At 40.4% G+C, this 27,804-nt stretch overlaps 1 protein-coding gene across 1 annotated transcript; it reads left to right on the top strand.

Moving 5' to 3' along the window:
* Positions 1–551: 551 nt before the first annotated feature.
* On the top strand, positions 552–26,831 carry SMPDL3A (sphingomyelin phosphodiesterase acid like 3A). Its single transcript, XM_063125728.1, has 8 exons — positions 552–743; positions 9,875–10,088; positions 11,581–11,725; positions 14,434–14,530; positions 16,110–16,288; positions 17,385–17,565; positions 22,322–22,446; positions 26,372–26,831. Exons 1-8 carry the CDS (start codon positions 563–565, stop codon positions 26,690–26,692), a joined length of 1,443 nt encoding a protein of 480 aa, XP_062981798.1. The 5' UTR covers positions 552–562; the 3' UTR covers positions 26,693–26,831.
* The last annotated feature ends 973 nt before the right edge of the window (positions 26,832–27,804 follow it).

Raw genomic sequence — 27,804 nt, 5'->3', positions numbered from 1 at the left:
TGGCAAGCTATGGGTGGTATTTTTCCACCCTCTGGAAGTAGGGATTCTAATAACATTAATTAGCACATAGAAGTTATTCTGAATAAAGTGAGAACATGAAAATAAAATTGTGTGTTCCTGCCCCTCTCTCTATTCTTTAAAAAGTTGCTCGGCAGGCCAAACATGAACTGGTAGAGCTTCACTTAGTGTGGAAACGCTTCAGCGATTGGGAGGAACTCTACCTGTCGAGTTTCTGCCGTTCATGTAAACCGGGGGGGGGGGGGGACTGGCTTTCTTAGTTTGCATACGCGCTGCGCTGCGCTACTTCCTGAGAGGTTTCCTCGCTCCCTGATTTATGAGGCGTCGGCTCTCTTCTAAGTTCCTGCAAGCTGGGTGCAAGTTCAGAACGACAAAAGCACCAGCAACAACGGTTTTTCCCCGTCAACTGCTTGCGAAAAAGGAACTCTTGCAATGGAGTTGCAATAAAGGAAGAAGTTGGGGTTTCAGTTCCACGGTGCAGCTTGACACTTCGCCGCCGGGGAAAAGCCTCGTCTCGCCTTCCTCCATTTCCTTTAAGAATCACATGAGAGCACTTATCCCAGGAGGACTGAGGCCAGCGAAGCTGAACATGGGAAGGCCGCGGGCCGCTCGCGGCCTCGTCCTCAGGCCTTGGGGGCTGCCGCTGCTCCTATGCAACGTGCTGCTACGGGACCCCGCCAGCGCAGCCCCGGCCTGCGCAAGTCCCGCCGTGGCGCCGGCTGTGGGTGAGTTTGGCTCTTCCTGCGCGCTGCGTGATTCTCGACCCTGAAGGCTGGAAGAGCCGAGGCGCCGGCTGCCAAGAGCCAGTGACAGAATCTGGGTCTCCCCCTTCCCGCCGAGAGCGAGCGAGCGAGCGAGCGAGAGAACAACGAAACTAGGTCGAGGGGCCGACCCAGTTGAAGCGGAGACAGAGCAGGCTGGCCGGCTGGCTGGCGCGCCGGAGGGGCGGCGGTGGCCGCCAGTCCAGGTTCAAAACAGCCTCTTTGAGCTGGACGAGAATGGCCTCAAAAGAAGCGATTCGGGAGCACCAGCCAGCCGGCAGCTTCGAGTGCTCTTTTCCCTTTAGTGCAGCGGCTGTTTAGCGCCTCGTAAACTGTGCTTACACGTTCTAATATATTTGAGCCTTGCGTAGAAACGGCACAGGCTTCTTTCTAATGTTTACATTTTCTTCCCATCTATGCTTGTGTGAGTTTGTTTAACACAGGCCCTTCGGGTATCTGAAAGGGTGTGTGTGTGTGTGTGTGTTTGGGGGCGGGGCGGCAGGCGGACCTTATGCCACAACAGGCAGTATATGTGTTAGTCCTTTGTAAATACACCCACTGAAAAGAGTGGGACTTAATAGAGTTGTATTTATTTATTTATTTATTTATTTAAAGCATTTTTATAGCGCCACCTCACCATTTCTGGTATCATGGCGCTTTACAATCACATATAAAACTATTTATTTATTTATTTATTACATTTTTATACCGCCCAATAGCTGAAGCTCTCTGGGCGGTTCACAAAAATTAAAACCATAATAAAACAACCAACAGTTTAAAACACAAATACAAAATAAAGTATAAAAAGCACGACCAGGATAAAATTCATTAAAATTCCATTAAAACCCCTCAACCAACATTAAGACAACTGCATTAAAAACTCTCATCCTCAATCCATTAAAAGCCCTCAACCCAGTTTAAATCACCCCCTCCGCAAACTCTTGTGAAAATAAAAATGCCTTACAAAGGCGTTTGAAGGAATTGAGAGTGGGGGCCTGTTGAATCTCCAGTGGCACATTGTTCCATAACCAGGGGCCAGCCACTGAAAAAGCCCTGGCCCCCACACATTCCAATTTGTAGCGAGGGACCATCAGGGCACCCTGCTCCTGAGAGCGAGTCTGCCAATGGTGAGACTCAGGAGAAAGGCGAGTACTCAGGTATCCAGGACCCTGCAATGCAGGTTCTTATACATGGTTAACAAGACGTTGTAGTGAACCCTAGCAGCCACCGGCCTAATTAACTTAAGTCTCATTCATTTCAATGCATCTACACTACATAGGACTAACATAGGATGCAGACAAGCTGGAGCGTGTTCAGAAGAGGGCAACCAGGATGATCAGGGGTCTGGAAACAAAGCCCTATGAAGAGAGACTGAATGAACTGGGCATGTTTAGCCTGGAGAAGAGAAGATTGAGGGGAGACATGATAGCACTCTTCAAATACTTAAAAGGTTGTCACACAGAGGAGGGCCAGGATCTCTTCTCGATCCTCCCAGAGTGCAGGACACGGAATAACGGGCTCAAGTTAAAGGAAGCCAGATTCCGGCTGGACATCAGGAAAAACGTCCTGACTGTTAGAGCAGTGCGACAGTGGAATCAGTTACCTAGGGAGGTTGTGGGCTCTCTCACACTAGAGGCCTTCAAGAGGCAGCTGGACAACCATCTGTCAGGGATGCTTTAGGGTGGATTCCTGCATTGAGCAGGGGGTTGGACTCGATGGCCTTGTAGGCCCCTTCCAACTCTGCTATTCTATGATTCTACTAGCCAATATTAGCACGATCCTATACACTTTGACATATATCCCATTCCGTTCAGTGGGGCTTCCTTTCAGGGAATATAGGATTTCAGCCCAAGATGGGATTTCATCCCAATCTTCTGGTGCTGCAAGAACTACTGATTTGTGCTGCATGTTGCAAGGGAAAGTTGCATGTGTCTAGAAATTTGAAAATCAACAAGAAAATACTTTCACTCAATCCAGATGGAGCTCTTAAGCCCCCACTGATCTTACAAACCAGATCTCACTGGGATTTACAAGGTGGGGGGGAGCATTTCTGGTGAAAGCATGTCAAGAAGGATATTCATCAGTTGCCTCTTCTTGAAGGAATTTAGCTGCATGAGCTAGAGACTGATCCCATTACTGATGATGACATTACTTTACTGGCTTTGCATATGGCACTGCGGACATAAATGGTGGGGCAGATATTTATGAAATGCCCTTGGCAAGTTCACAAGCAAAAGCTCTCCACCCCCCCATTGTCTGCCCCCTGCATCTGGTTATCAGAATTACGTTATCTGAGAACATCATAAACTGTACATTTAAATGTATAGTTATGAATTAAAGGCACAACAATCTATTATGGCTAACAATCTATTATGGCTTGTTTCCATAGTTCTGTATCTAATTCTTTCTCCCTACAAAGCCATCTTTCTTTTTAGCAATCACCATAGTATGCAGTAATGAGTTCCATTAAATTAATTATTCAGTGTGAAGAAGCTTGTTTCTCTTACCTGAGCAGGTGTATCTGACTCACCTGACCAAGTGAGAAAACTGGCTGTATGGATGTTCAGCAACAGATTTCTAAAACCCAGCTGAATGTTTTAGGCTTCAATAATTAATTTATGGGTTGTGGCACCTGAAGCACCGCTGAAGCCAGACAACAAAAAGTGTTACTACAAAAATAAAAATAATTCTCAAACAGTATTAGGCTGCAGTCTAATTGATTGCACCCTTGATGATTGGAAGCCCCTGAACCCAGAGGCTTCCGATTATCCAATGCAGTGTGGTGATATTTGCCTCCTTAACCTCCCACATTGCATATTTTTATCCTGTCTAGCAACAGTGCTTCAGAAAGGGCGGGAAGAAGGCTGGCAGAGCCTCAGGGTAGCTTGTATTCTCTCCCTCCCTGCCCAGCAGGACACCCCCTTTTCTCCCTCTCTCTGGGGTCAATTTTCCAGTTGCAGAGGGTAGCTGGCATGGTTCTTTCTGTGCCAGCTGTGAAGGGTGGGTGGCCAACACCCCCTTCCAAGGTTGGAGCACTGCCTCTGACCTTGGAGCAGGGAATCCCCAGTATTGTATGTCCCCTCAGACAACAGCTAGATGTAATGACAAAGGAAGCAAAACGCACACATAAAACACAATTAGGAATTATTAGAAACATAAAACAAAGTAATTAGCATATTTCTACTCCTCTCAACCAGCAAAGCAGTCATCATTAAGGTCTTATAGTTACCTATCTGGCAGGCATGGTTGGCAGAGCTTAGGGTAATCGCATTTGGTAGGCTTCTAATTCTCCTAGGTTCTCTCTGCTCAGCCATGTTAAAATATTACTGTTTATAATGTTCTAACTAACATTAGCTCAGGTACTTTATCTTAAGCAAATATTTATGCCTCTTGACTTCAAGAGGAACTTCAGGGCTAGTCATAGCTCCTGTACACAGCTTCTGCACATGACTCCAAGAGAGCTTTGTCTTAACACAACCAGGCTTACAGCTGACATCACAGGTACTCTTGTAAAGGTCTATCTCCGATATCAAGAAGCTGTTTGCTTTCAAGGATTAACCAACCTTCCTGTGGCAAGCTCCTTGCCCCAGTTCCAAGAACACATTTTGCACTTAAAGCTAGCTTATAGCAAGCATAGCTAATCACTATGTATTTACAGTTAGTACATGTAGATTATAATGAGTAATGCTCCTATGAAATACAATGAATTCTTCTCAACAATATGCTTTACATTCATATTTTGTGACAGAGATACACTACAACATTTGTGTTGCAGATGCCACTTGTAATAATGTCTGTCACACATACATTAAAGGAATTAAGAGCCTTATTTGTAGGGAAATGGAGGTAGCAACCTTATTTAGGACAATTATTTTGTAAATAGTTAGCAGTTTGATTTAGTACTCAGCAGTCTAACAATGGGGGGGAAAGCTGATGGAATCTCCTTGGAAGCTTTCAGAAAATGTGTGATGAGAATAGTCTGGATAAGCTTAATCTGGCCTGCTCTCATTTGAACATGTTTAACCCTCATTCATGTTACATTTATTATAAATAGGACTGTGAATATCTCCAGACATTTTTCACTGTTGATGGTCCAGCTTTTACAAGTCTGTATACCTAAAAAATTATTCCACCTCCCAATTATGGTCATAGGGTAGAGAACACTAGCAGGATTTGTAAAGTGTGGCTACTAGAAGTGGTTGGAAAAGGTCCTAATGGTATCTGATGCATCATGTGCAAATAAACTCATTTTTATACACAGTAGGGCTAAGGTTTGCTACAAAACAGCTATAAAGATGCAGAAAGCACTTCCTTCTAAGTACCTGTGTTCACAAAACAAATGCTGCCATTTTCATATTGGAGGAGGAGGAGAGAGAATGGAGCTAGTACATTTCCTCTGAAGTATGGAATATTTTGGAATGTAATACATTTATTGTAAAGATTTAAACCATGCCTTCCTAAAACATGCATATTGTTAATAGTATAAATTCATATGTTCACACATGAGTATGTTGTAGTGTACTGAATAAGTAGAAAAATTGCTACTATTTTTCTATAGAAATACATATAAACAGCAAAGAGAACCAAATGATTCTTGGCTTCCAGTATTATACTTGCACTGACATGGTTCACATGTAACAAGAAGGCACCATTTGTGAATTTCCCTGGGGAGCTTCTTGTTGTGGTTGCAGCAGGCATTTTGAATGTTTGAGCCATATTGGGGCTTGTTGTTATGTATGAACCTGGCAAGGGTGGTTGGTTGAGGTGGATGACAAGCCACCAGAAACCATGGGCTGCTTTACCACCTGAACAAACCACCCTTATAGGGTTCACATGTAACAAGAAGCTACGGCACTCCCATATCACGCCCCAGATACTCAAAATAGCAGCCGCCGCCAACACAAGGAAACCCATGAGGACATTCACCCATGGTGGTTTCTCATTACATGTAAACTTGGCCAGTGAGTTTGGAAGCAGGTGTTGAGTGTGGGAGCTCACTCTGTCATACCTGCCATGCTAATTCATGTATCTTTCAGTGGCAGGCTGCCACCACTTACAGGATTAATAACTCGTATCCTGGACCCATGATAGTCCAGGCTTTTATACTTATGCCAAAAGGACTAGGTATGAATAAGCCAGCTTTCAGGCTAGGCAAAACAACAACCCTAAAGTAAACTCCATTTTCCAATTATTTATTCAAGAACCAAGCAGAGAGAAGTTCAGAAAAGTTCAGAAGTTGCTTTTAAAAGAAAAATGAAACATCAAAGTAGATAGCTAGAGTTTACTTATTTCACCAAAGCAGCTTGCAGGTGTGTGTGTGGGGACAATGCCCACCTGGGACTCCGCAGTTTGGCGGAGTCTTATCTTGACTCTTTGAAGACAAAGGAAAATTTCACAAACAAAGGTATTTCTCTGGGGCGGGATGGAAAGTCTAAGAGATGGATTAGAAATTCAAACCAATCAATGAACATTTTGGGATGACCTGATCATGTGTCCTCCAGGAGATTCCTACATGCATCTATTTAATATAACTGAATTACGGGTGTGTGAAAGGGGAGAGACCATCTGGGATGTGTAGTAATGTAGATTTTGATCCTGTAGATGTCTGGGTAAGTCCTTTGTTTAGAGACATTTCTAGAAAGAAGTAGGGAATGTGTGTCATAGGCAGGGCTGTGGAGTCGGCACATAAAACCTCCGACTCCTTTATTCATGGCACCTCCAACTCCTTTAATTATATATCGATATAGGAAATAAATTTTATATATATTTACTACATCGACTGCAAGCACGCAACTTTTTAGAACCCTAACCTGTTAAAGCCCGGGTCTAAAGGCTATAGCTAAGATATTCTGTTTTTTTAAATTTTATTTATTAAAGAAGCCCAAAAATGAAAACAATGAGATTGTATTTTCTAAAATCCAAATAAAAATCTCCTTTACTGTGTTACGTGATATGCTCTCATTAGACCTGTGTACAACTTGCACATGTTCTAATGAGACTCTCTCTCTCTCTCTCTCACACACACACACTTGTAAGGAATCTTTAGACATTGGTCATAGAGCATCTGTAGCTAAGTAAGGTGATACTTATCTAAATGAATTGCTTGACCTATCCTTGTGATTGCTCTCAGCCCCATTCCTATATTTTTTCTCTCATCTCTGTTGGAGATGAAGGGGTGGAGACACCTTGACTGTTGGCTGCCTCAAAATGGAGTCTGTACTGCTCACTCACAGGAGAGCTACTTCGTAACAACTATTTTATTCAGTTAAAAGTGAAAGTTTGGTTTTTTGCTTCCTTTCCTTCCTCCCCCATTCCCTCCCTCATGCACCCCAAAAAACTCTTTCTTCCCCCACAAACAACCCAGCGGGGCCCAGCACTTACTGCAAACAGCCAAGATTACCAAACTCCTTCTTGTGCTTGGAACTCACATGCTTGGAGCACCTGAGTCATGGTGACTCGTCTGAGCCTGCCTGTGAAGGAGCAGCGGCACTCTGGAAAAGGCGGCACATTGATCCGTCTTTTTCTCTGCTGCTGTCGATCCGCTGAGGGGGTCTGAATTTCTCTGGCCAGCTGGACTGCGAATCCGGGATTTTTGTCCAATCAGCCAGAATATTTTGGAATTGGCTGGAATCCAGGACAATCTTGGTTTTCAGGGACATACCACAACTCTATATACAATTTAAATTTATTAGGAGTCAGAGTTGGTACATTTTTACCAACTCTGACTCCAGTAACCCAAGAATTGCTTCCGACTTCTACTCCACAGCCCTGGTCATAGGTGCCATCTTATTTTTTGCTTCAGGCAGCAAAATGTCTCAGGCCAGCACTGGCCTGTTACAATCATATATTCACTTGTGGTAGAGCGCATGGAAGCAGTGTACTGCCTTTGACTCTGTCCAAGGAGAAGTGTTTGGTTAGAGGATTCTTTCTCAGTGCAAAGGTGGAGAATAAATGACCTTTATGTCCTTTCAGTCTGATAATACTATGGTTCTGTTATTTTAAGACCTCTAGTAGCTCTTACTATCTGGACTATTGTAACATACACAATGCAAAACATACCAAGCAAGTAACTACCCAGAGAATAAAGTAGGTAATAGGATATCTTTTACTTGCTAAACAAGAATCTCGGTCTTTTCTCTGTATTATGTTCCTGTTCTTCATGTCAGTCCTTTTACAGTGCCCAGCTGTTCCTTCATTTGCCCAATAGGGTTCATTACTTCTTACCTTCTTCGAAACAAATACATTGCAATATGTACTGCGTGTTTTGAAATAACATGTTCTTTTTAGCTTGGATCCAAAGATGCATGTGCAAAACATGACTCATGCAGTGGGGCTTCCCTGCCCTTTCTTCCCCACTGTAGCCTCCTGTGTCCCCCTAAAATGTTGCTGCTGAAGGTGGTGGGGATGTGGAATGGGGGTGGGGAAATTGGCAGAAATGGAAGCCTTTTTGGGTGAGTGAAAGCCTTCAGCTAAAATAAGCATCTTTATAAGCTTTTTTGTCTCAATGGATAGATTAATCCTCATGCTGTGATCAAAAGCAGATCTCTGTTTTCTAAGTGACTATTACTTTTCCCGTTATTGCTAAAAGTGTCTTGTTTGTCTGTTCCTCTTGCTTATGAACTCAGATCCATACAGCTGAGACAGTATTGAGAAATAACTTTTTCTTAATTGCTTGGGTTCTTTGATAATTGGGCTAAACATAATTGCTCCTGAAAAAGTGTGGTAACACTCAAAATGCATTGTATATCAATTCTGGCTTGGATAACTGCTCTATTACACTTTTTGATATTTGCCTCTGTTTAGTTTTCTGTAATTACACAATAACATGTGAGGACGAAAAATTGTTTTCAAAGGTGTGCTGTTTCTTTCAAATGTTTATTCAAATAAATGTAGAACTCTAATCTGATTTATATTGCCAGTTTTGGCACAGACAAGCCATTTCACCCTGTAATCTAGTTTTGGAACGAATTGTTTTATTATGTAATAGACACTTTGTCTCTCTAAGAGGTGAGACATATCAACTGAATGTATTGCTTACTGTTAGAATAAAAACTATGCATGTACATAAGCATCATTTTATTAATTTGTTTATTGGTCTGGACAAAAATGTTAAATTAGTTGAGTTGGCAAAGTTACCAAGGAAGTTCTGCTTGCGTGAAGCAAACATAGAACTCCCTTTCAGACCTTGCTGGTTCACCGTGTCTAGGTCTGAACTGAGTTGGGTGGGGCCGATGCACCCAGAGGCATAGCCCCCTCCTGCTACACACTTTTAAGTTCTCATGTTTAGGAAAATGCCTGAACAAGGATTGAGTCCTTCTTGAACCACAATAGGAAAAAGTCTTCTGGAAGAGAGAGGTTTTCATTTGATTCATTTTCAATTTTTTATAATTGCTCTTTCACAAGAATATCAAGTTCCTGCCCCTTCTGTTATTTCTGAGTAAGAGAAGCATAAGTTAATTATTGTCTCTGGCTAGTATTCAAAGAACTAGGTTTACACTCTCAAAGGGGCTTTCGGCTTCTATTTCTTCAACAGTGGGCTCCCCCTTCCAGTGTGATGGAAGATAAGGGGTTAATTAAATACCATTTTTGGCAACCTTTTTAAAGTGATAAGGAGGAATAAGAACACACTCTGAGCATACCCAATTTTGGGGTGCTCCTAAACTAGCCCTTTTGAACCCTAACCAGTATTCAGTTCAGACAGACTGCTTAGAAATTGTACTGGGACAGTTTGAGATTTAGTGGAACATATTCCTCTTTCCAGATCTTGAGGAAAAAATGGTAAACCTGGACTTCAAAATTGTAGTGCTATATTAGTTTACATCTTCCATTCAGTAAGTTCTGGACAACTGTTACAACAAAAAGCCAAGTACGTATAGTGAAAGCTTGATATTCTGAAGTTGATAATTTACACCTTGTTCTCAACAGGTTCAAGCTTTCTGGTCTAATGAATAAATGCATTCCAGGCATTGACCAAGGTGATGATCACTGACCCTTAATGGGAATTTTAGGAGTACTGAAAAGCAGTAACTTACTTTTTTTCGAGAAAACAAGTAACTACTAGGGCTTTTCTTTTCTTTTCCCCTCCCCCGCAATAGGCCAGTTCTGGCATATATCTGATTTACACTTGGACCCCACCTACCACATCACAACTAATCGCACTCAAGTTTGTGCCTCTTCCAAAGGAGTGAATGCCTCCGACCCTGGACTATTTGGAGATTTTATGTGTGATTCTCCATATCTACTTATTTTATCAGCTTTGAAGTACATGAAAGATTCTAGTCAACAGGCATCCTTCATGATATGGACAGGGTAAGTAAGAGCTCCATTAGAGGAGCGTTTTATTGCACGCTCGTTATTGGGCACTCATGGATTTTTGCAGGTGCCTCTCATGACGTTGTCTGCCTCCTGCTTCGCCTCCTGCCCCTTCTAGCCTTCTTTGCACCACAAAAAACCACCCCAGTAAGTCCGGCTTATTTTTCAAAACAGAAGTTGCCGCTATCTCCTGCTGTGTGCAGGAGAAGCAGCATGATCGAAATGGCCCACTAAATGGGCTAAATGCACATTGCTTACTTCCTCTTTCAAAAGAGGAAGTAATGAGGGACAAACACAAGGGCAGAGAAGTGACGGTAATGCGATTTTCTGCCGTGTGATGACACTTTTTGGTAAGACACCATTGTTTCTGATATAAAGCTACTTGAAAACCCATAACAAATACGTGTGTGTGTGTGTGGAAATCTTATTTTAACTTGTGCCATTAACTGATACTGACAAAGTTTCACATTCTATTTGGCTTTCTCCCTGAAACCCTGGGAAGTGAATATATTGTAACAACTTCTGAATGTGCCATACTTCCTCCAAGGTATCCTGGGAATTTTGTTTCTGCAAGAGATCTAGAATTCACTAAAAGGGAATTATAATTTCCTCACAAAGGATAACTTCATAGGGTTCTTTAGGGTGGAAACCATGCAAATGGTATGTTCGTTAAGTGTGTGAGAGACTGAGTTCTGATACGTAGATGGTGCATGGTGTACAACCATTACGAAATGTTGTCTAGATGACAACTGTTCAGAGGGTGACCTGGAACATGTGAAGTTGCAGATAGTCACAGGAACTGTGAAATTATATAAGAGATGGAGGGAACTTCCCGTGCCTACTTTAGAAGAGCCTGTGTGTGCTCATAAGGTTGTTGATTGGATAAAGAATGGATTGGGAGCAGTTGCTGAACTAGTCTCACAGCCTAGGCTGGTGGGGTGGTATGCTAGGCATGAGAGAAGCACAGGAAAACCAGATTAGATCTTGTTTATTGAAAACTGGGATGATTCATTCTGATCAATGGGAACTGCTGCATACTACATTGTACTAGTCCTTTCCATCTTTGCAGATCTTGCAGGGGCACAAATGGAAGGATCAGTAATGCAGCTTGTTGTGGCTGAGATGGTAGAGGTTGCCTCTACTGTCTAAGAGTTGAAAGCTATATATAGTGACAACTTGAGTGGTAGGGATTGAAGAGTGGTAGGGATAGGAAATGGTCTATAGTGAAACCCAAAATGTGTTTCAAAAGCTTGCTGCTTTTCTTAATTGCATGATTAGTCATAAAGCAATGTACATAACACATGCACATATTTCATGCTTAATTCCACATCTCAACCACCTCAAATGGTTTTGAGCATAGTAATGATAACTTAACCACTTTCAGTGTGAAACGCAGGAGAACTGTTAGAATAGTACATGGAAAGAAATGTTTGATTTCCAAAACAATTCTAAAACAACCAAACTGGGCTATTTTTCTTCTTTTTCTTAGAGACAGCCCTCCTCATGTTCCAGCGGATGAACTTTCCACAAAAATTGTCATTGATGTTATTGGTAACGTGACTTCTACCATAAGAAGTTTCTTTCCAGATCTCCAAGTTTTCCCTGCACTAGGAAATCATGACTACTGGCCACAGGTAAGAAGTTTCTAAAGAGAGTGAACAGTTTAGTAAGCCCGTCTGAATTTAGTGGAGTTTGCTCCCAAGTAAGTGTGATTAACACTGCAGCTTGAACCTTTCTTAGATTTGATGTGACAACTATGATTCAGTAATTCTACTACCTGTTATTTTTTAAATATACATATTTATAAATTATAACAAGTAAAGTGTAACTTCCTTATTTTGATATCCTTAAACAAAATGCCAGTATGACTACTTGATTATGAACCAAACAGTGTATGCTGAAGATTTGGGGTAGCTCATGGGCTTCAAGATATCTTCATTTGGTTCTCTAACCTGGAAGAGAAAGGGTGTGCAAATGGAGAATTCTCACATTGCCTCTTTACATGAAGGACCCAAAGAAGTCAGAGAAGGTGATAGCACACTTGGGGCGGTTGACGCCTCTGCAGTCTTTAGTTCCTAGCAAATGCCCAAACATGATCCCCTCTGGCCCTCACCCTGTGATTAAATAACACAAGACTATATTGCATGTGGATATTCTTTTCTTTTGAAAAACTGCACGTACATTTTAACAGGTGAAAAAATGCCTGTGTGTCTCTTATACGTAGTCTGCCAATCACAGTTTTTTTAAACAACTACTTATGCGCTTGGTAAAATAGATGTTTATGACTTGACATATGCTCATAAAGGATAGAAACATTCTTTTTAAAAGCAATCAAAGAATAGTCAGTGGTGAATATTATAATTTTTATTTTATTTTATACAGTTTTCATACACAGAAGTAATGTAATTAAATTGTATTGTGAGAAGAAGCTCTATGTTGCTGCAGGTTGTGTGTTCAAGCATAATTTAATGGGGTACTATCCTCCTCCAATTAGTTGTGAGTGTAATAAAAGGGCGCTAACAATGCAATCCTGTGCATGTCTACTTGGAAGTAAGTCCCATTGGGACTTTCTCTTAGGTAAGTGTTATAGGATTGCAGCTTAATATTCCTATGCACGTTTATCTCTTGTTGTCCTAGAATGGACTCAACTGTCCATAGAAACAGGATGTGCTCTCAGTGCATAAGTACAAAGGGAAAAACACCCAAATAAAGCAAGAAGAATATGAACTCAATAAACTGGCAGCACTGACATGCCCTTGCTAAAGTTTTCTGTTTCACAACTTCGGAGTGGACTACCTAAGGGACTTGGGAGGGTTGCCTCTGGAATGCAGTTTTCATTCTTAGGCCTTCCGAAGAGAACAGTTTATCTTTTAAGGAGTGTTAAAATGTTGTGAGAATGACTTATCCTTATGCCATAGAGAACTGTATAAACCTATTCTTGTGAGATTCTTTTTGAAGCTTAAGATTAGTCTTTGAGATAAAACTTTGTATATTATATTTTACTTATAAGCTAAAATCATATTTGGAGATAAATATTGCACCCTAGAAAAGTAAATGCATTTTAAAAACAAATCTGTTCCTTGGTATTTGGATATTGGAGTTGAGTATTCACTGACCATGTCCAGTGATGTAATCCACTGAAATGCCTTCCTGTGGACCAATTTGCCTGACCCTAAAAGTATACAGAATTCAGAACCAGTAAACTTATTTTGGGCAGATAGCCAAACAGATTTGTGATTCTTTGGCTTATGTCCATGTTTTTAATTTTCACCGGGGGCTGACACATTGTTATGTCAGTGTTGACCAAGTTTTGTAAGTCTGTAGTGTAGCGTGGTACATCATCTGTAAGCCTACGTATGTCAAAGAAACTTATGGATATTTGAGCCTGCATATGTTGTGGAGCTGTTTCCTTGCGACATCGTTTGCACAAGTGATTATGGGAGAATGCTTGGTGCACACATGGAGCAGAATGAGGTAGTAGAACCCTGATATGGTAGAATCAATAGTGCTACTTCAGAATGCAGATAGGGGAAATGTAATGGAGTATCATTCTATGATCCCTGTGGTGTATATGTTCATACATCAGAAGACTGCTACTACCCAAAAACATTTTTATTATAGCACCATCTATTTCAGTGTTGAGTTTCTGTGGAGAAGATCGCCTTCTTTTTATTGATTATTGTTAGATGAAGTTTCACAAATAAGGCTATTGCTGAAACAGGTACTATCTTTAGGTCCCAATGGATAGTGCAAGAATTGAATTTGTAATTGATGAACAAACTTTGAGTCTGTGAATGTATGCTCCTTACTGTTTTTTTGTAAATATGTGTGTTTTTGTAAATAAGAGTAATACAAATATTTTTCAAACTAATACTTTAAAATACTTTATAAGTATAATTTCTTAGCACTTTGAGGTGCCCCACCTCTCCTCTAACTTAGAAGCTGAAGTACCTGTTTTTTTCTCTCACCTTTGTTCTGCATCAGTGAGAAAAGTTGGGATTTGGGCATGTGATGAAGCAATCATAAGAACCCCTTCCACCATACAGCCAGACTTAATTTCCATCCTGTCAACCCACATTTTGGCCTTCCCTAGAAATTGACCCCAAATATTCATGAATTCAGTTTATCTTCAGTTAAGTCATTATTAAAGTCATAAATTTGATTGATCTGAAATAATGGCTCTTCAATGCAAAAACACTAGCTAAACATCATTTATATCTGATCAGAGTATGTATGTTGCGTATCACATTGCATCCATTAAATATACCTGTGCATGGGGCCACTTTAAATCTGAGTAATTGTATTTGAAGGCACAAACTTAAGGAAGTGTCTGTTCTTAAAGGATCAGCTGCCTGTATCTGTCAATGAAGTTTACAATGCTGTAGCAGATTTCTGGAAACCTTGGCTCACTGATGAAGCCATCAGCACCTTAAGAAAAGGTAGGATGAACTTTAAAATAGGATGTGTTTAATAGATTTTTAACCTTTAATTTGCTACACTGTATATGGATGGAATTGGCTTGGTAAAATTCCTAGGCGTTTTGTAAGGGAAAAATGTTTTTTAACTTCAGAACACTTGCTGTCATTGAACTCTCTGGAAGGCTTATCATTCTACTGATGAACTAAGCACAATAATTATTTGAGACAGCACCCATGCTTTTGAATATTTTGTGTGTCCTTGATGGTAAGCATGGCCACTTCCTAAGCATGTTCATAATCTACATGAAGGAAATTATTTCCCGAAACAGGATGTTGTAATACAACATGTAAACTTTCCTTTTTTAAAGCAATCAAAATAGTCAGTTACTTTAGTGTTGCATAAGTATTCAAACAATAATATTCAGGAACAGTTAGATCCTCCATCTCCTCTCCATACTCCTCATTTTTCCCCCCAATTAAATTATATAGGTAAAACAACTTGAAGAATGGTGCTTAACTTCATCAGCTTTGTGAAGCAGGCCAGTTGTGTACATGTCTATTTAATTGCTAGGTTTATGACACCACCATTTCTAACTCTGGCCAGGGAAGAAAGCTCAGAGCTCCAAGAGAGCTTTGGCTGTTGGGCAGTATAAAAATGTAATAAATAAAAAATAAGACAATTATCTGCCAGGAGAGTTAACAATCAGCTAGAATCTCTTTGTCACCGGAGACAAGGTGGCTTGGTTTTCTCTTCTTTCCTACTAGGAATAAGTAGGTAGGCATAGGTAGATAAATCCGAGTGGCCAGGCAGGTGGGAAGAGAAGCCTCTACTGGATTGTCAGAAACTTGCTCTCAGACCTCTGGTTTGAACTGAAAGGAGATGTTCATTAAAAGAATATAGAAAGAGACATAAATCAAAGCAAATAAACAACAGTAAAAGAAAAAGCTTGCTAACCTCTTGAAGGTAAAATACTCACAAGACAGGAGCCACTTGGGTAGTTTCAGCAAGCAACATCTTTGGATAGTCAGAGGAGGTGTTAAGGTAACCAGAGTGACAGAAAAATAAAGAACTGTATTCCAGTTTTATTAACTTTGGCAAAGGTGGGCAAGGTGAACAGCCCAACTTGTTTCACCAATCTGAGGAGTGGCATATACAGGAAGACAATCCTCACCTTTTTTAGGTCTAGAAGATGGACTAAAGAAAAATCTCCTACTGCCTTTGGACTACAAAAATCTTAATTTTAGAGGAGATTGCTTTGGCTGTCTTTGGCAGACTTCATATATCAAAAAGTTTCCTGTTGTGTGGACCTAGAAGCCCCAGGAAAGATGTGTGGTATTCCATATGGGCTACCGATGCCAGCATCCGGGTCAAGGCTGCTTCTGGATTTAGAGAAACAGACACTGAAAGGAAGTTCAGTATCACAGTACCACCCAACACAAATGTGCCTATTCAATTTTAACCACAGAAAATATAACTTTTTAGAAAAGTGAGTCCATGTAGTTCACTATGAATCTGAAGAAGTCTCGTTGATTTTCTTTGACTTCTCCAAACAGAGAGATATGAGAATTAAAGACATGCATCTTGTCTTTTTCCTCATAGGTGGCTTTTATACACAAATATTTAAGTCCAGCATGACCACTCAACCACTTAGGATAATCAGTTTAAATACAGTCTTATACTACTCTCCTAACTCTGTGACTCAGAATATGACTGATCCAGCAAACCAGTTTGAATGGCTAGAAATGGTACTGGAGACAGCACATCAAAACAAGGAAAAGGTAGGAATTACTATGTTGTAACTAATAATTTGAAAAACATAACTATTTGTGTAATGAAAGGTAGCAATGGGTGGTTTCCGTTGGTGAGACTTTTGAACAAGATGGCTGTGTTCTCTGAGCATACACTGGTGTGAATAGGTAGCATGCCAGATGTGTATCCGATGATCCAGGGGAGCAAACATGGGCCTTGTGTGTACATTCTCACCCCCTCTCACATTCTCTCCCTTCTCCCCTTGTCATAGATACAACTAATCCAGCAAAAGCAGGTTTTATCTTCCAGGGCAATCCCTTGTTCAAATAAATACAAAGTCTGGAGTAGAGTGTGTGTGCTTGAACCTATATTCAGCAGTAATGACAACCCTGAATATTGGTTTGCCAATGAATCATGGGTTGTTGTTACATGTGAACCTTGAACTATGGTTTAACTATATGTTGTTAACCACAAACAGCCCAGGAAGAGAATCTATGGTTTGTTTTTGGGTTGTGAACTTTGGATAGTTTGTGGTTCACAACCCATAGTTAAACCATAATGCAGAGTTCACACGTAATGACAATCCACGATTTAAAACAATTCATATACAACCCAAAGTCTGGGTTAACATTATGTATGAATCAGCTTAGAGTATTGGAGGTCTGAGTATCATCTAACTCTCCCATAGTTGTCTGTATGCCAACACTGTGGTCAGTAACCCAAGGCTTGTGTCCTAAAAATATCAGTTGTGGCCAGAGATTAATGAGCTAGTAAAGATAAATCTTATTCTCAAATACTGGGGGAAATGTGCTCAGAATACAAAGCCAAGAGGTTTCTTACAACAGGAGGTTTGTGATAAAATTAGATAAAAGTGTTCTTGTCAGTAGCATTGGAGAGCATTGGTATATTTGCCTCTATTTTCTTCAAGCAAATAAGCTTTAGGCATATATCATGAACCCTATTTTCGTTCTGAATAGAAAAGTTGCAAAAGTGTTTATCATTCAGAAGACCACCAGTGTGAAAGATTATAAACAATTGCTTCTAAATAAACATCACAGTATGCACCTAACAGATTTGATTGAATTTAAAAATGACTTTTCTGATGCTTATACTCTGATCCCCTAGGTTTATGTAATAGGACATGTGCCAGTAGGCTATCTGCCTTTTGTTCGAAATATTACTGCCATAAGGGAACACTACAACCGGAGGTTGATAGACATTTTTCGCAAGCACAGCAGTGTAATTGCTGGGCAGTTTTTTGGACATACTCACAGAGACAGCATCATGGTTCTCCTGGATGAAAACGGTAATGATGTTTGTGGAGGACTAGTTTCTTAACTGGTTTCACAGTTTAAACAGCAGGGGGGAAATGGGAGCTTAAGGATAGTCAGATTATGATGCAGTTATTTGCAACAGAATCCATATTGTTGCTTAAAAATCACACTGTTCCATATCAGCGTTCAGAATGTTTTAAACAATCCAGGATAAATAATCTGTTGTAATAGAAATCATTTAGTGACTACCATCCCTCTGTATTTTAGGCCATATTCTCAAAATTACCTGATGTTATACCAAAGTTAACTGTTTTCATACGGTTGAGGTGGATATAGTTATGTGGAGGTATAATGGGGTAAGGTTGAAATTTCCCAACTCTTTCTTGCAGGTTTACAGTGTGTCTTTGCAGCTTCTTAATATAACTCATTAAATTAGAATAGTCACACATAACAACAAAAGCAGAAACTAATTATAATTCCACTGTGAATGCTTTTTTGAAGGATTACCAATCTTTTTGATACCAATTAACCGTTTTGTGATTAACCACTTTTTTGGGAACAAATAGATGGGTAAAGTGAAAGGGTAACTAAACATATTAAGTGAATGCTTCCCAGCTACTTTAAAATTCACACTGGTATGATATGTTAAGATCTTCTTCCAATTACCTTTCTGTTGAGAACTCTGTACTGGTTCATATTTTGCCAGTGAGCTGGCGTGTGCTCCCCCGCTATAGAACCCAGAAGAGCTTTTTTATAAGGCTTGCACTTTATCACTAAAAAACCAACAGTAGCTCCCATACAAAAATCCCAAGTCTTTCCTTCCTATATTTTTTAGTGACAATGGCCAACTGCACTGGCCAGTTTCTATTGTGTAATGTGTCAAAGGGAATGTTCTCAAGCTAGCTAGACACCCTCTGGTTTCCCTGTGTGCTTCCTGCATCATTACTGTGCCTCTGTATTGGGGTCCCTGCTGTTTTTAAGTTAATTAAGACAGGGGCAGAGAGTAAGGGTAGAAGGGGGAAAGAAAAGTCTTTGTGGCTGCATCTTGCACATGTGGGGAATAAGACAGCATCCAATTTTCAAGATTGTACATTGTCCTTTACAGGTTTTTACCTGAAAAGAGAGGCTCAGAACATTAAAATCTAAAACCCATAATCTAAATATGAGCTTCCCTGCAGAATAGATGTAATAACGTCAAGATAAATTACATATTTTGAATACCTAAATGTATAAGTGGGAACCAGCAAGAAATTTAATAAGAAAGAGGTTAGGGCAATGGAAGAGATAAGATTCCTTAGTTCTTCTCCTTTTTATCCCCACACTTCCTGTCCCCTGTTATTAGGCAGGAAAACCTACAGTCACAAAGTATGTGGCTGTTTTAAAGAAAAAAATATAGCTCTTACAATGCTGGATTTAGACCAGGATGATCCGGCTTCAAATCCCCGCTCATCCATGAAGCTCTTTGAGTGATTGACACACACACCTTCCATGTATGTCATGATCTGCCACCACTCGTAGGCATGGGAGTTCACAAATAAATTCCACTTGTATGATAAAAATAATCAGGAAAAACCTGAAATCTTTAGAAAGACCTGTAATAGATGAGCATCATAACCTGAATTTGAGACCGTTAACATCCAGATTCTAAACATTGGTATAGTATAATGTTGAGACAAGACTACTATAACATTACATATTTTTGCAAGGTTTTTTATGATTTAGTTGATAACACATCCAATAACGTGAAATGAACAACAATAAGCACTGTATATAGTGTTGAGAGTATTAAAAAACTTCAAATGCATTAACTCATAGTACAGTCTTATACCTATCTACTCAGAAATAAGTCTCATTGAATCTAATGGGCTTTACTTTCAGTTAAGTGTGTATAGGATCGCAACCTCAGAGTACTTGCATTGGCATAGTAAATTTTAGGTTCACATTGTTAGAGCTTGTGTGTGGTGTGGCTTTTGGTTTTAGTAATGAATTAGAATGTTTATATAACATATAGCTCAGTCATTTCTTTTTGAGTAAGTTGCAAACCTCTGTGGGGGGTGCATTATCTCAGACCCTGCAAGAGATTTTGTCTTAAACTAATCCATGATTTAATAAACAAAAATCAACCGTTCATTGCTAGAAAAAAGGTGATCCTTTAATATTTTCTTCATCAAACTTTGTAACAAACCCTACTAGAGCCAGTAGGGCTGCCACTTTTAATTGGTTTAGAAATTAATCTACTCAAATTTGAATTGATTAATTGCCAAGCTCTAATGTTGACTGATGAAGGTATGAGTTAAGTGTGTCTTTATCTGGTTTTAAAGTTGTTTTGGTTTTATGTTTAATATGTAACAGGGAAATAATAAAATATGGCCTTTCCTCCTAACAGTGAGAGGCAGCTTTCTTTTATTAATAAATTGCAATTTATCTTACACATTCATTATCTCAATAAGACACTACGTTAAGGTTCTGTATATATACATACATTTAAATTTAATCAATTGTTTGAAAAGCAGGTGCTTAACTAAATATCCTTTTAATTGGATGAAAGCCCTAATTTTCCTTAAAAAGTAAGCAAGTTCAATGTCCATATTATAGAAGATCTAGATTTGAGACATTGATTCCAACTGACAACTGTCTGCTTCAGTTGCCTGTGGGTTATACCGTTGGAAGGAAAAGCATAGTCGTTTTGCCCAGAAAAGCGGGTTCTGTACTAACTTTGGATACACCAGCAATATGTTCTCCCCCTCTGCCGCCTTTCATAAAATTTGGACAGGCCGAAGGTAACCCACTGTTTCCTTTTGCTTGTTGATTAATTGATGATCTATTAAAGCTTTAATTTAGTTGATTAGTAATACAGTTAATCCATGTGCAGCTAAATACTATCCATGTTTGCTTGGAAGTAAGCCTCTCTGATTTCTCTGGTAAAGTAAGTGCACACAGGATTGAAGCCAAAAGCTTAGGAGCCTAATTAATATGTCTGGAAATTCCCATATGATAAGTATAAATGGGATTAACCTAATTGCTGATGTGAATTCTGAAGCAATTTGTTATGTGCGTTTTTAAGATGAGCATTTTGATTCTTTATAGGCAAAAGCAATACAAATTACACATATTTTACGCTTAGGTGGTCCAACTGAATTGCTTTGTGGTTCACAACCATGCAGTGTAATCCTATGGTTGAGTTCACACGGGTGGTTTATAAGCTACTCACAGTAGTTTTTAAGCTACTGTATCCCCCAGACAATTGGACAATAAGCTACTGTATATAGCTTATTTTCCCTGCCCTCGCCCCATCCTCTCTCTACAGTCTTTCTGCTCTGCCTGGATGGTATCCCAGCTTCCTTTGCATTGGAAAGCAAATCCCAGCGTCCCCTGCACTGCCACTATGTCACCTGCATCTCTCCTATTGGCCTGTCTCACACTAGGGGCATGTTCTGTCTCCTGTCTCTGCCAGATCCCCACCATTATTGGCACATTGCCGATTGTAAGCCATTGTTCTGGTCCTGCCCCACCCAACCAGCAACACCCTGATATCAAGGCATTCCTTCCTGCTCCTTCTGCCAACTGCTTCCCAGCCAGTTTTTAAAGTGCTGCCCTTATCCTTGCCCATGTGCACCAAAAGGGGGTGCTAACTCCTTTGCAGTTTGCTGGAATGGGGTGAAATTTTTTATGCAGGGTCTCTTCAGGTAGAGCCTCCAAATATTGGATAATTGCACAGCTTCTATTTTTCATGGAAAAGTGACCGGAAACCAGCCACTTACTTCACTTTTATTCCCTTTGTTCCCCTGCCACCTTTTCTTCACATCCCCCACTCCCCACCTCTTACTCCTATCCTGCAGCCCCAATGTCCTAGCCTCCCCCCGCCACGTCAGCCGGCAAAGTAACAACACAGAAGTAAAAGGAAACTGTTTATTGGCATACTAAGTGGCTTGTTTAATTTCTTTTGCTTGCTTGGAACTGGGCTTGCTTAATGCTCCGTTGAAGCTACTCAGCACAATCGTAAACAGAGATCTGCCACTCTTTAAGCCATTGTGGAGTGCCAGATAACATGATAAGCCATGATAGTTTAAATAAACCTCCCTGGAGACTATGGCTTATCAGGGTGGCCTGTTTTGGCTAAATAAGCCGCCTTGGTTGGGGAAAACCACTTGCAGATGACAGAATAAACCATAGCGGTTTATAAGCTACTGTGAGTAGCTTATAAACCACCATGGCTTAAAGGGACGTGCAAACCCAGCCTATACATGTTTACTTAGGCTGCAATCCTAAACACACTTACTAGGGACTAACTCCATTGAACAAAGTGGGACTTACTTCTGAGAAGACACTGCACATTTCTTTGAAGAAGTGTAAAAATCGAGTAAAAAAAATCTACAGTATTTCTGTTAAAAATAGTTTTCAAAGTCAGGCCATGAGTGCCTTTCAGAGGATTACTCAGTGGCAAATCAAGGGTTGGATTAAAAAAAATGTGTTTAGGTGCACACAAGAAGATCCCAGTAACCCAGTTGTGTTATGTGTGGGTTTTTTTTTTTTTTTTTTAAAAAACCTTCTTTGTGGGTGTAGACTTCAGAACTGTGTTTAGTGTTATTTTAGGTGCTGACCCAAGTCTTTAAATATCAATATGGCTTTTCTTGGCATAACTTTGCTAAATGCCAGGCATTGGTGGCTGCAATATGAAATTGCTGTATTGGGGGTTTCAAGTGTGGTTCTTGCATAATGTTCCTAATGTTAAGCTCTTCTCTTTATTCATCCCCTTCTCCATTTCCCGCCCTTTTATTAATTGTTCAGGAAAACCAGTAAATTCCTTGTTCGTGACACCTGCTGTGACACCGGTAAAGTCTTTACAAGAGAAAGACTCAAACAATCCTGGAGTGAGGCTATATCAATATGATCCTCTTTCATATAATCTCCTGGTAAGTAAAAATTAAAAATATTGATTGTGTATTGATTTAGTAGCTGACATTACCTTCTACGTGAGTGGTAGAAGGAGAAGAGGCAGGATGTATAACAGGCAGCCATTCCTGCTCCCATGGAGTCCTTTCCCATGTTGCTGTAATTGCTTAGCAGTCTGTAACTGAAGCCAATAGCTGACTATGTATAAAGTGGCAGAAAAAAGCTCTATACATTTCAGTGGAGGCAGGTGGTTCCGATTTCGGTGGGGCAGTGAATCCATTCTGGGTTTTAGTCAGAACCAGCCAGAACTCTTCAGAAGGTATCCAAGGTGCTGAATACAATGGGGGGATTAGGGTTTTAGCACTTTGGTTAGCTCCTTTAGAGTTCTGGCTTGTCTGCCTTCTGATTTTCTGGCTTATCTGCCTTCTGATTTTCATAGTGTTTTTAGACCTTTAGTATTCCTCCCCTCTCTACTCAGACATACCCTGTCCCACCCACTTGGATTGCAGGTATTATAAGTAAAAACAGAAAAGAAATGTTCTAAATTTGGACCTATTTTGCTCTTGTTCACTCTTAGTCTTCAGTAGACAGTGGTCTTGTATGCTGCCTGCTACATTAACTCCTTTTCTCCCCACCATGAACTCCTGTTCTTGCTAATCCTTCAAACCCTTTTGCCCTCTTTCATCTGTGTTCTGCCTCAGTGTATCAAGCTCTATTTCTCATGAGAAGGACCGGACAAAGCAATCAACATCAGGCAATTTTGTGGAGAGGAGGGCTCATAGCATCATAGAATAGTAGGGTTGGAAGGGGCCTATAAGACCATTGAGTCCAATCCCCTGCTCAATGCAGGAATCCACCTTAAAGCATACCTGACAGACAGCTGTCCAAGCTGCCTCTGGAAGGCCTCTAGGGTGGGAGATCCCACAACCTCCCTAGGTAACTCGTTCCATTGTTGTACTGCTCTTAGTCAGGAAGTTTTTCCTGATATCTAGACGGAATCTGGCTTCCTATAGCTTGAGTCCATTAGTCTGTGTCCTGCACTCTGCGATGATGGAGAAGAGATCCTGGCCCTCCTCTGTGTGACAAGCTTCTAAGTACTTGAAGAGTGTTATCATGTCTCCTTTCAATCTGCTCTTCTCTAGGCTAAACAGTTCTTTCAGTCTCTCCTCATAGGGCTTTGTTTCCAGACCCCTGATCATCCTTGTTGCCCTCCTCTGAACCCCCTCCAGTTTGTCTGCATCCTTCTTGAAGTGTGGTGCCCAGAACTGGATGCAATACTCAAGATGAGGCCTACAGTGCTGAATAGAACACGCAATATTTTGCGTGATTTGGAAGCTATGCTTCTGTTCATGTATCCCAAAATAGCATTTGCTTTTTTTGGGGAGGACATGCATTTTTGTACCTGTTCAATCCCGTTTAGAAGTATTTTTATTATTCAAGAATGTATATATCACAGTTCTGTCAGAAACAGCACCCAAAGTGGAGCATAGATCATAATAATAATAATAATAATAATAATAATAATAATAATATAATAATAATAATAATCCAATAATAATAACCCAGAAATCAATGCCATCATTACTAAAACAATCACTAAAATCTAAGAAATACAATTGGATAAAGGAATTCATGCCAAGATTAAAATAGACTGTAATTAGATTGTCAAATCAGTCTGCAGAGCATGCATGTTGACAGGTTTTTTTTAGAGTTGATAAAAGGCAGACAAATTGGGACATAGTGTTGGTGCCACCGGAGAGAGGAAGATCCTGGCTTCAGACCTTCATGGTCCTTTTCAAAAGGAGGGGGCATAGAGCAAGGTTTCCCTGGCAGATCTGAAAGCAATAGGAAGACACAGGTGGAGGAGGCCCCCTCTAAGGAGTGCAGACCCTGCCTAGATCATTCAGTGTTTTAAAGGCCAGCACTTTGTGGTGCAAACATGAAGGCAGTGTAGTTAAGCTTGAGACAGAATAGTATGTGATTCTCACACACACCCTTTGTCTGGAGTTAAACATTTTTCAGTGGCTGTTGCTTCTGAACCATCTTGAAAGGTAGCCCCATGGAGAGTCCATTGCATGGATGATTGAGCCCCCCAAATTTCTGTCTGGGAGAAATGGCTGAAACCAGCACCTCAGCCTAAGCAGGTAAAATAGCACTCCTGACCAGCAACACCGCATGAAAATCCAGTGCTGCAGAAGGTGTCCAGGACCAGCCCAGGGCTGTAAAAACAAAACACAAAAACCCCAACCCTTGTCCTTCGGGGGGAGTGTCACTCTGTCTAGGACTGCCAAAATCATGTTCTCTTCCAGTTTTGGGCTCACCCATCCTCCTCCTAAGTTTTTATCTAGAAGCTTCAGTTTGTTAGTGTTCATCCAGCACATAAATGTATTTGGGAATCGTTCAGGTAATCCATTGTTGATCTTGAATTTGTTGGAAAGGGAAAATACAGCTGGGTGCTGAGTGACACAACACTCCAGGATGCTGAAGAACTCTCCCAGCAGTTGCATATAGATGTTAAAAGCATCGGTGCCCAAGATGAAACTTTTTGGTATCTCACAGTTCAAGTCCTAATGGGTAGAGCAGCAGGCACTCAGTGTCATTGAGCTCTAAGATACAAATAGAACTCCTGCCAAGGTGTCTCAAGTGGCACATTTGTTTCAAGCAGCAGTCTCACATAGCGCAGAGGTATTTGATTATCAATATTATCAAATGTTACTAAGAGGTTTAAAAAAATAAGCAGGGAAGATTTAACTCCCCCCTCTGCCACCACAGATACAGATGACAGACTAGGGCAGCCAAGGTGATTCCAGTTCCAAATCCTGCTCTGAACCTCAACTCATACAGATTTTGAAAATCTGTACCACTGCTTGATCAACCTGCTCGGAAAGGCAAATTTGCTACTGTTCTATAGGTATTAAAATAATCTGGCTCTAATGGAAAACAAAAATCATGAGAGATCGCAGCATCTCTTAAGATAACTAGCATCATCCTATCATACTAGAAGCCTGCAGTCACCAAAAGGGATAACAAGTTCAAATCTGTATGTGATATCCAATCCACCATACTTTCTCTCCCCACTTCTTGGTCTTGCTGTCCCCTAGCATTTTCAGGTCAAAATGTTATAAGAACAATAGTCGAAACTGGTGGAATTCCACTTCTCTTCAAGTCTCAACATTACAGTAGCCTCGTCAAAGTCAAGACTATAGCCCTAGCAACTGTGTCTCTTTCACTAACTGGCTGGCCCTCCTCCTTAGCCTTTCAGGCTTCCCTTGCCTGTCCATTTCCTTCCTGCACCTAGGCCTGTCCTTATGTCCCATCCCTACTTTCTTCAATGCTGCCTCCACTATCCATGGTTCTTTAAATATGTTCAGGGCTATATGTACTCTATGCAAAAGAATGTGAAATTCTGTGCATTTGCAATTGAACCCCCGCACAGAGAAAAACGTAATCCTGTGATCTATACAAATCATGCAAATTGAGCAAATTTCCGTCAATTTCTCTAACTCTGCACAGTTTATTCTAAGGCTCTGAAATCCTTTCACATCCACTAGAAATCTCTTTGAAATATTTTTTTTTCTTTTTCTTTAATTTGAAGATTTAATCCTCAGGAAGCTATTCTCTGCCCAGTTCCAGATTTGCAGCACATACAGAGCTCTGGGAATATTGGTGTCAATTGTCCATGGACAAGATATATTGTTTGTCTTATATGAAGACAATCTCAACGAGTATAGTTTTGGTCTCTTTCTTCCCATCTTTTCCTTTCCTCCAGTATTAGTGTATGACAAAACTGAGCTGGTTTATGAGACCATGTCTTGCGGTGGGGCGTGACCCTTCTCTTCAGTTGTGAATAATAGGCAGTGACGGCTTCTTAATCAATACATCATTCTAGAAACTTAATGAAGCAGGAGATACAATTGTGCACCCTTTGTTTCTTTTTAATTCTAGGATCTTTGGCAGTTTTACTTGAACCTCACAGAAGCCAACATGAAAAACGAATCCGTCTGGAAACTTGAATATATTATGACCAAAGCTTATGGGATTGAGGACTTAACACCAGAGAGTTTATATGAAATGGCAAAGCAACTCAGTGTACCATACAGCAAATTGTTCCAAAAATATTACAGCTACTACTTTGTGAGTTATGATGATGCAAGCTTGCTCTGTGAAGAGCAATGTAGGATCAGCCAACTCTGTGCGATCCAATATTTAGACCTCCCCTCCTATACAGATTGTGTCAGACACAAAGGCGAATTGCAACATGGGTAAAAGGTAATGTTCACTCTAAGGAACTATATCCCCAAAGGTCCTGTCCAGTCATAACTATTTTGGCTGAATAAACCATGGCTTATTAAGCTAAGAACAAGTGGTTTGCCCGCCTGCTACTCCTCACCCCTCTTCTCCTTTCTTGTGCCAGCTCCAGTGCTTCTGTTGTGGTTTGTTTAAGCCACAGTTTTCCATTGAATTCAAAATGATTCTGGTATAATAATTTTGTTAGTAGCCAAGATTAAACCATAAAAACTATGGTTTAAACTAAACATGTTAGAAGCACTGAAGCCAGTGTGTGAGAGGAAGGAGAGCACACAACACACAGGCACAATGTTTGTACTTTGTGTAATCAACCATGGATTGTTAAACTGAGATCATTACATCTAAACTGGGCCAAAATATAACATCCAAAGAATTCATTCCGTATGCTGTGATGTCAAATTTGAGACCTGAAAAATAATCAAATGAAATGTTTTGGAGTGCGAAACTTTATCTCTGACAGAACTATGAACTCTTAGGCCTTAGCTAGACCTAAGGTTTATCCAGGCATTGTCCTGAGGTCGTCCCTGCCTGCTCCCGGGATATCGTGTGTGTCATTTACATGAACAGGGATGACCCTGGGACAATCCCAGGATAAACTTTAGGTCTAGCTAAGGCCTTAGAAACCCTGGGATATAGCTGCAGCTCACGAGTCTGTGAAGGAACATTTCTTGAGAGTATTATTCATTTAAACATCTTATTTTCACATGGGCAAGGGCGCAACTCCCAAGACTTGTATTCATCTGTATAACTAACAGCTTTGGCCCCAAACTAGCAAGAATTGCAAACTATCTGTTTATATGAAATGATGGCTTTGTTCCTTTGTCTTAGTTTTTAAGAACTTGTGATTTTGTTCAAGGACACTGAGAGTGTGTGAAGCCACAAAATAATTGGTTTTTAGCTAATAAAGCTGTGTCAGTTAGCTTTTAGTGTCAGACTTTACATTTATTTTTATATATGATGTTTAATACTTTCTTTTATATGAAGGCTTTGTGTTATGATTTTCTTCTTTCCTCTTGCCAAGTATATGAAAGTCCTTCTCAAGCCATAGCTTTACAGTGCTCCTCTCTTCA

This window comes from Elgaria multicarinata, chromosome 4 (assembly GCF_023053635.1).
Source record: "Elgaria multicarinata webbii isolate HBS135686 ecotype San Diego chromosome 4, rElgMul1.1.pri, whole genome shotgun sequence".
Classification (NCBI taxonomy): domain Eukaryota; kingdom Metazoa; phylum Chordata; class Lepidosauria; order Squamata; family Anguidae; genus Elgaria; species Elgaria multicarinata.
The sequence above is the reverse complement of the archived record's forward strand: the minus strand, read 5'-3'. Positions and strand labels throughout refer to the sequence as shown.

Coding starts and splice junctions, on each gene's coding strand:
- SMPDL3A (XM_063125728.1), top strand. CDS start 563: ATGAGAGCACTTATCCCAGGAGGACTGAGGCCAGCGAAGCTGAACATG. Junction 11,726..14,433: donor ATCATGACTACTGGCCACAG/GTAAGAAGTTTC, acceptor CTGTTCTTAAAG/GATCAGCTGCCTGTATCTGT. Junction 14,531..16,109: donor CATCAGCACCTTAAGAAAAG/GTAGGATGAACT, acceptor TTTTCCTCATAG/GTGGCTTTTATACACAAATA.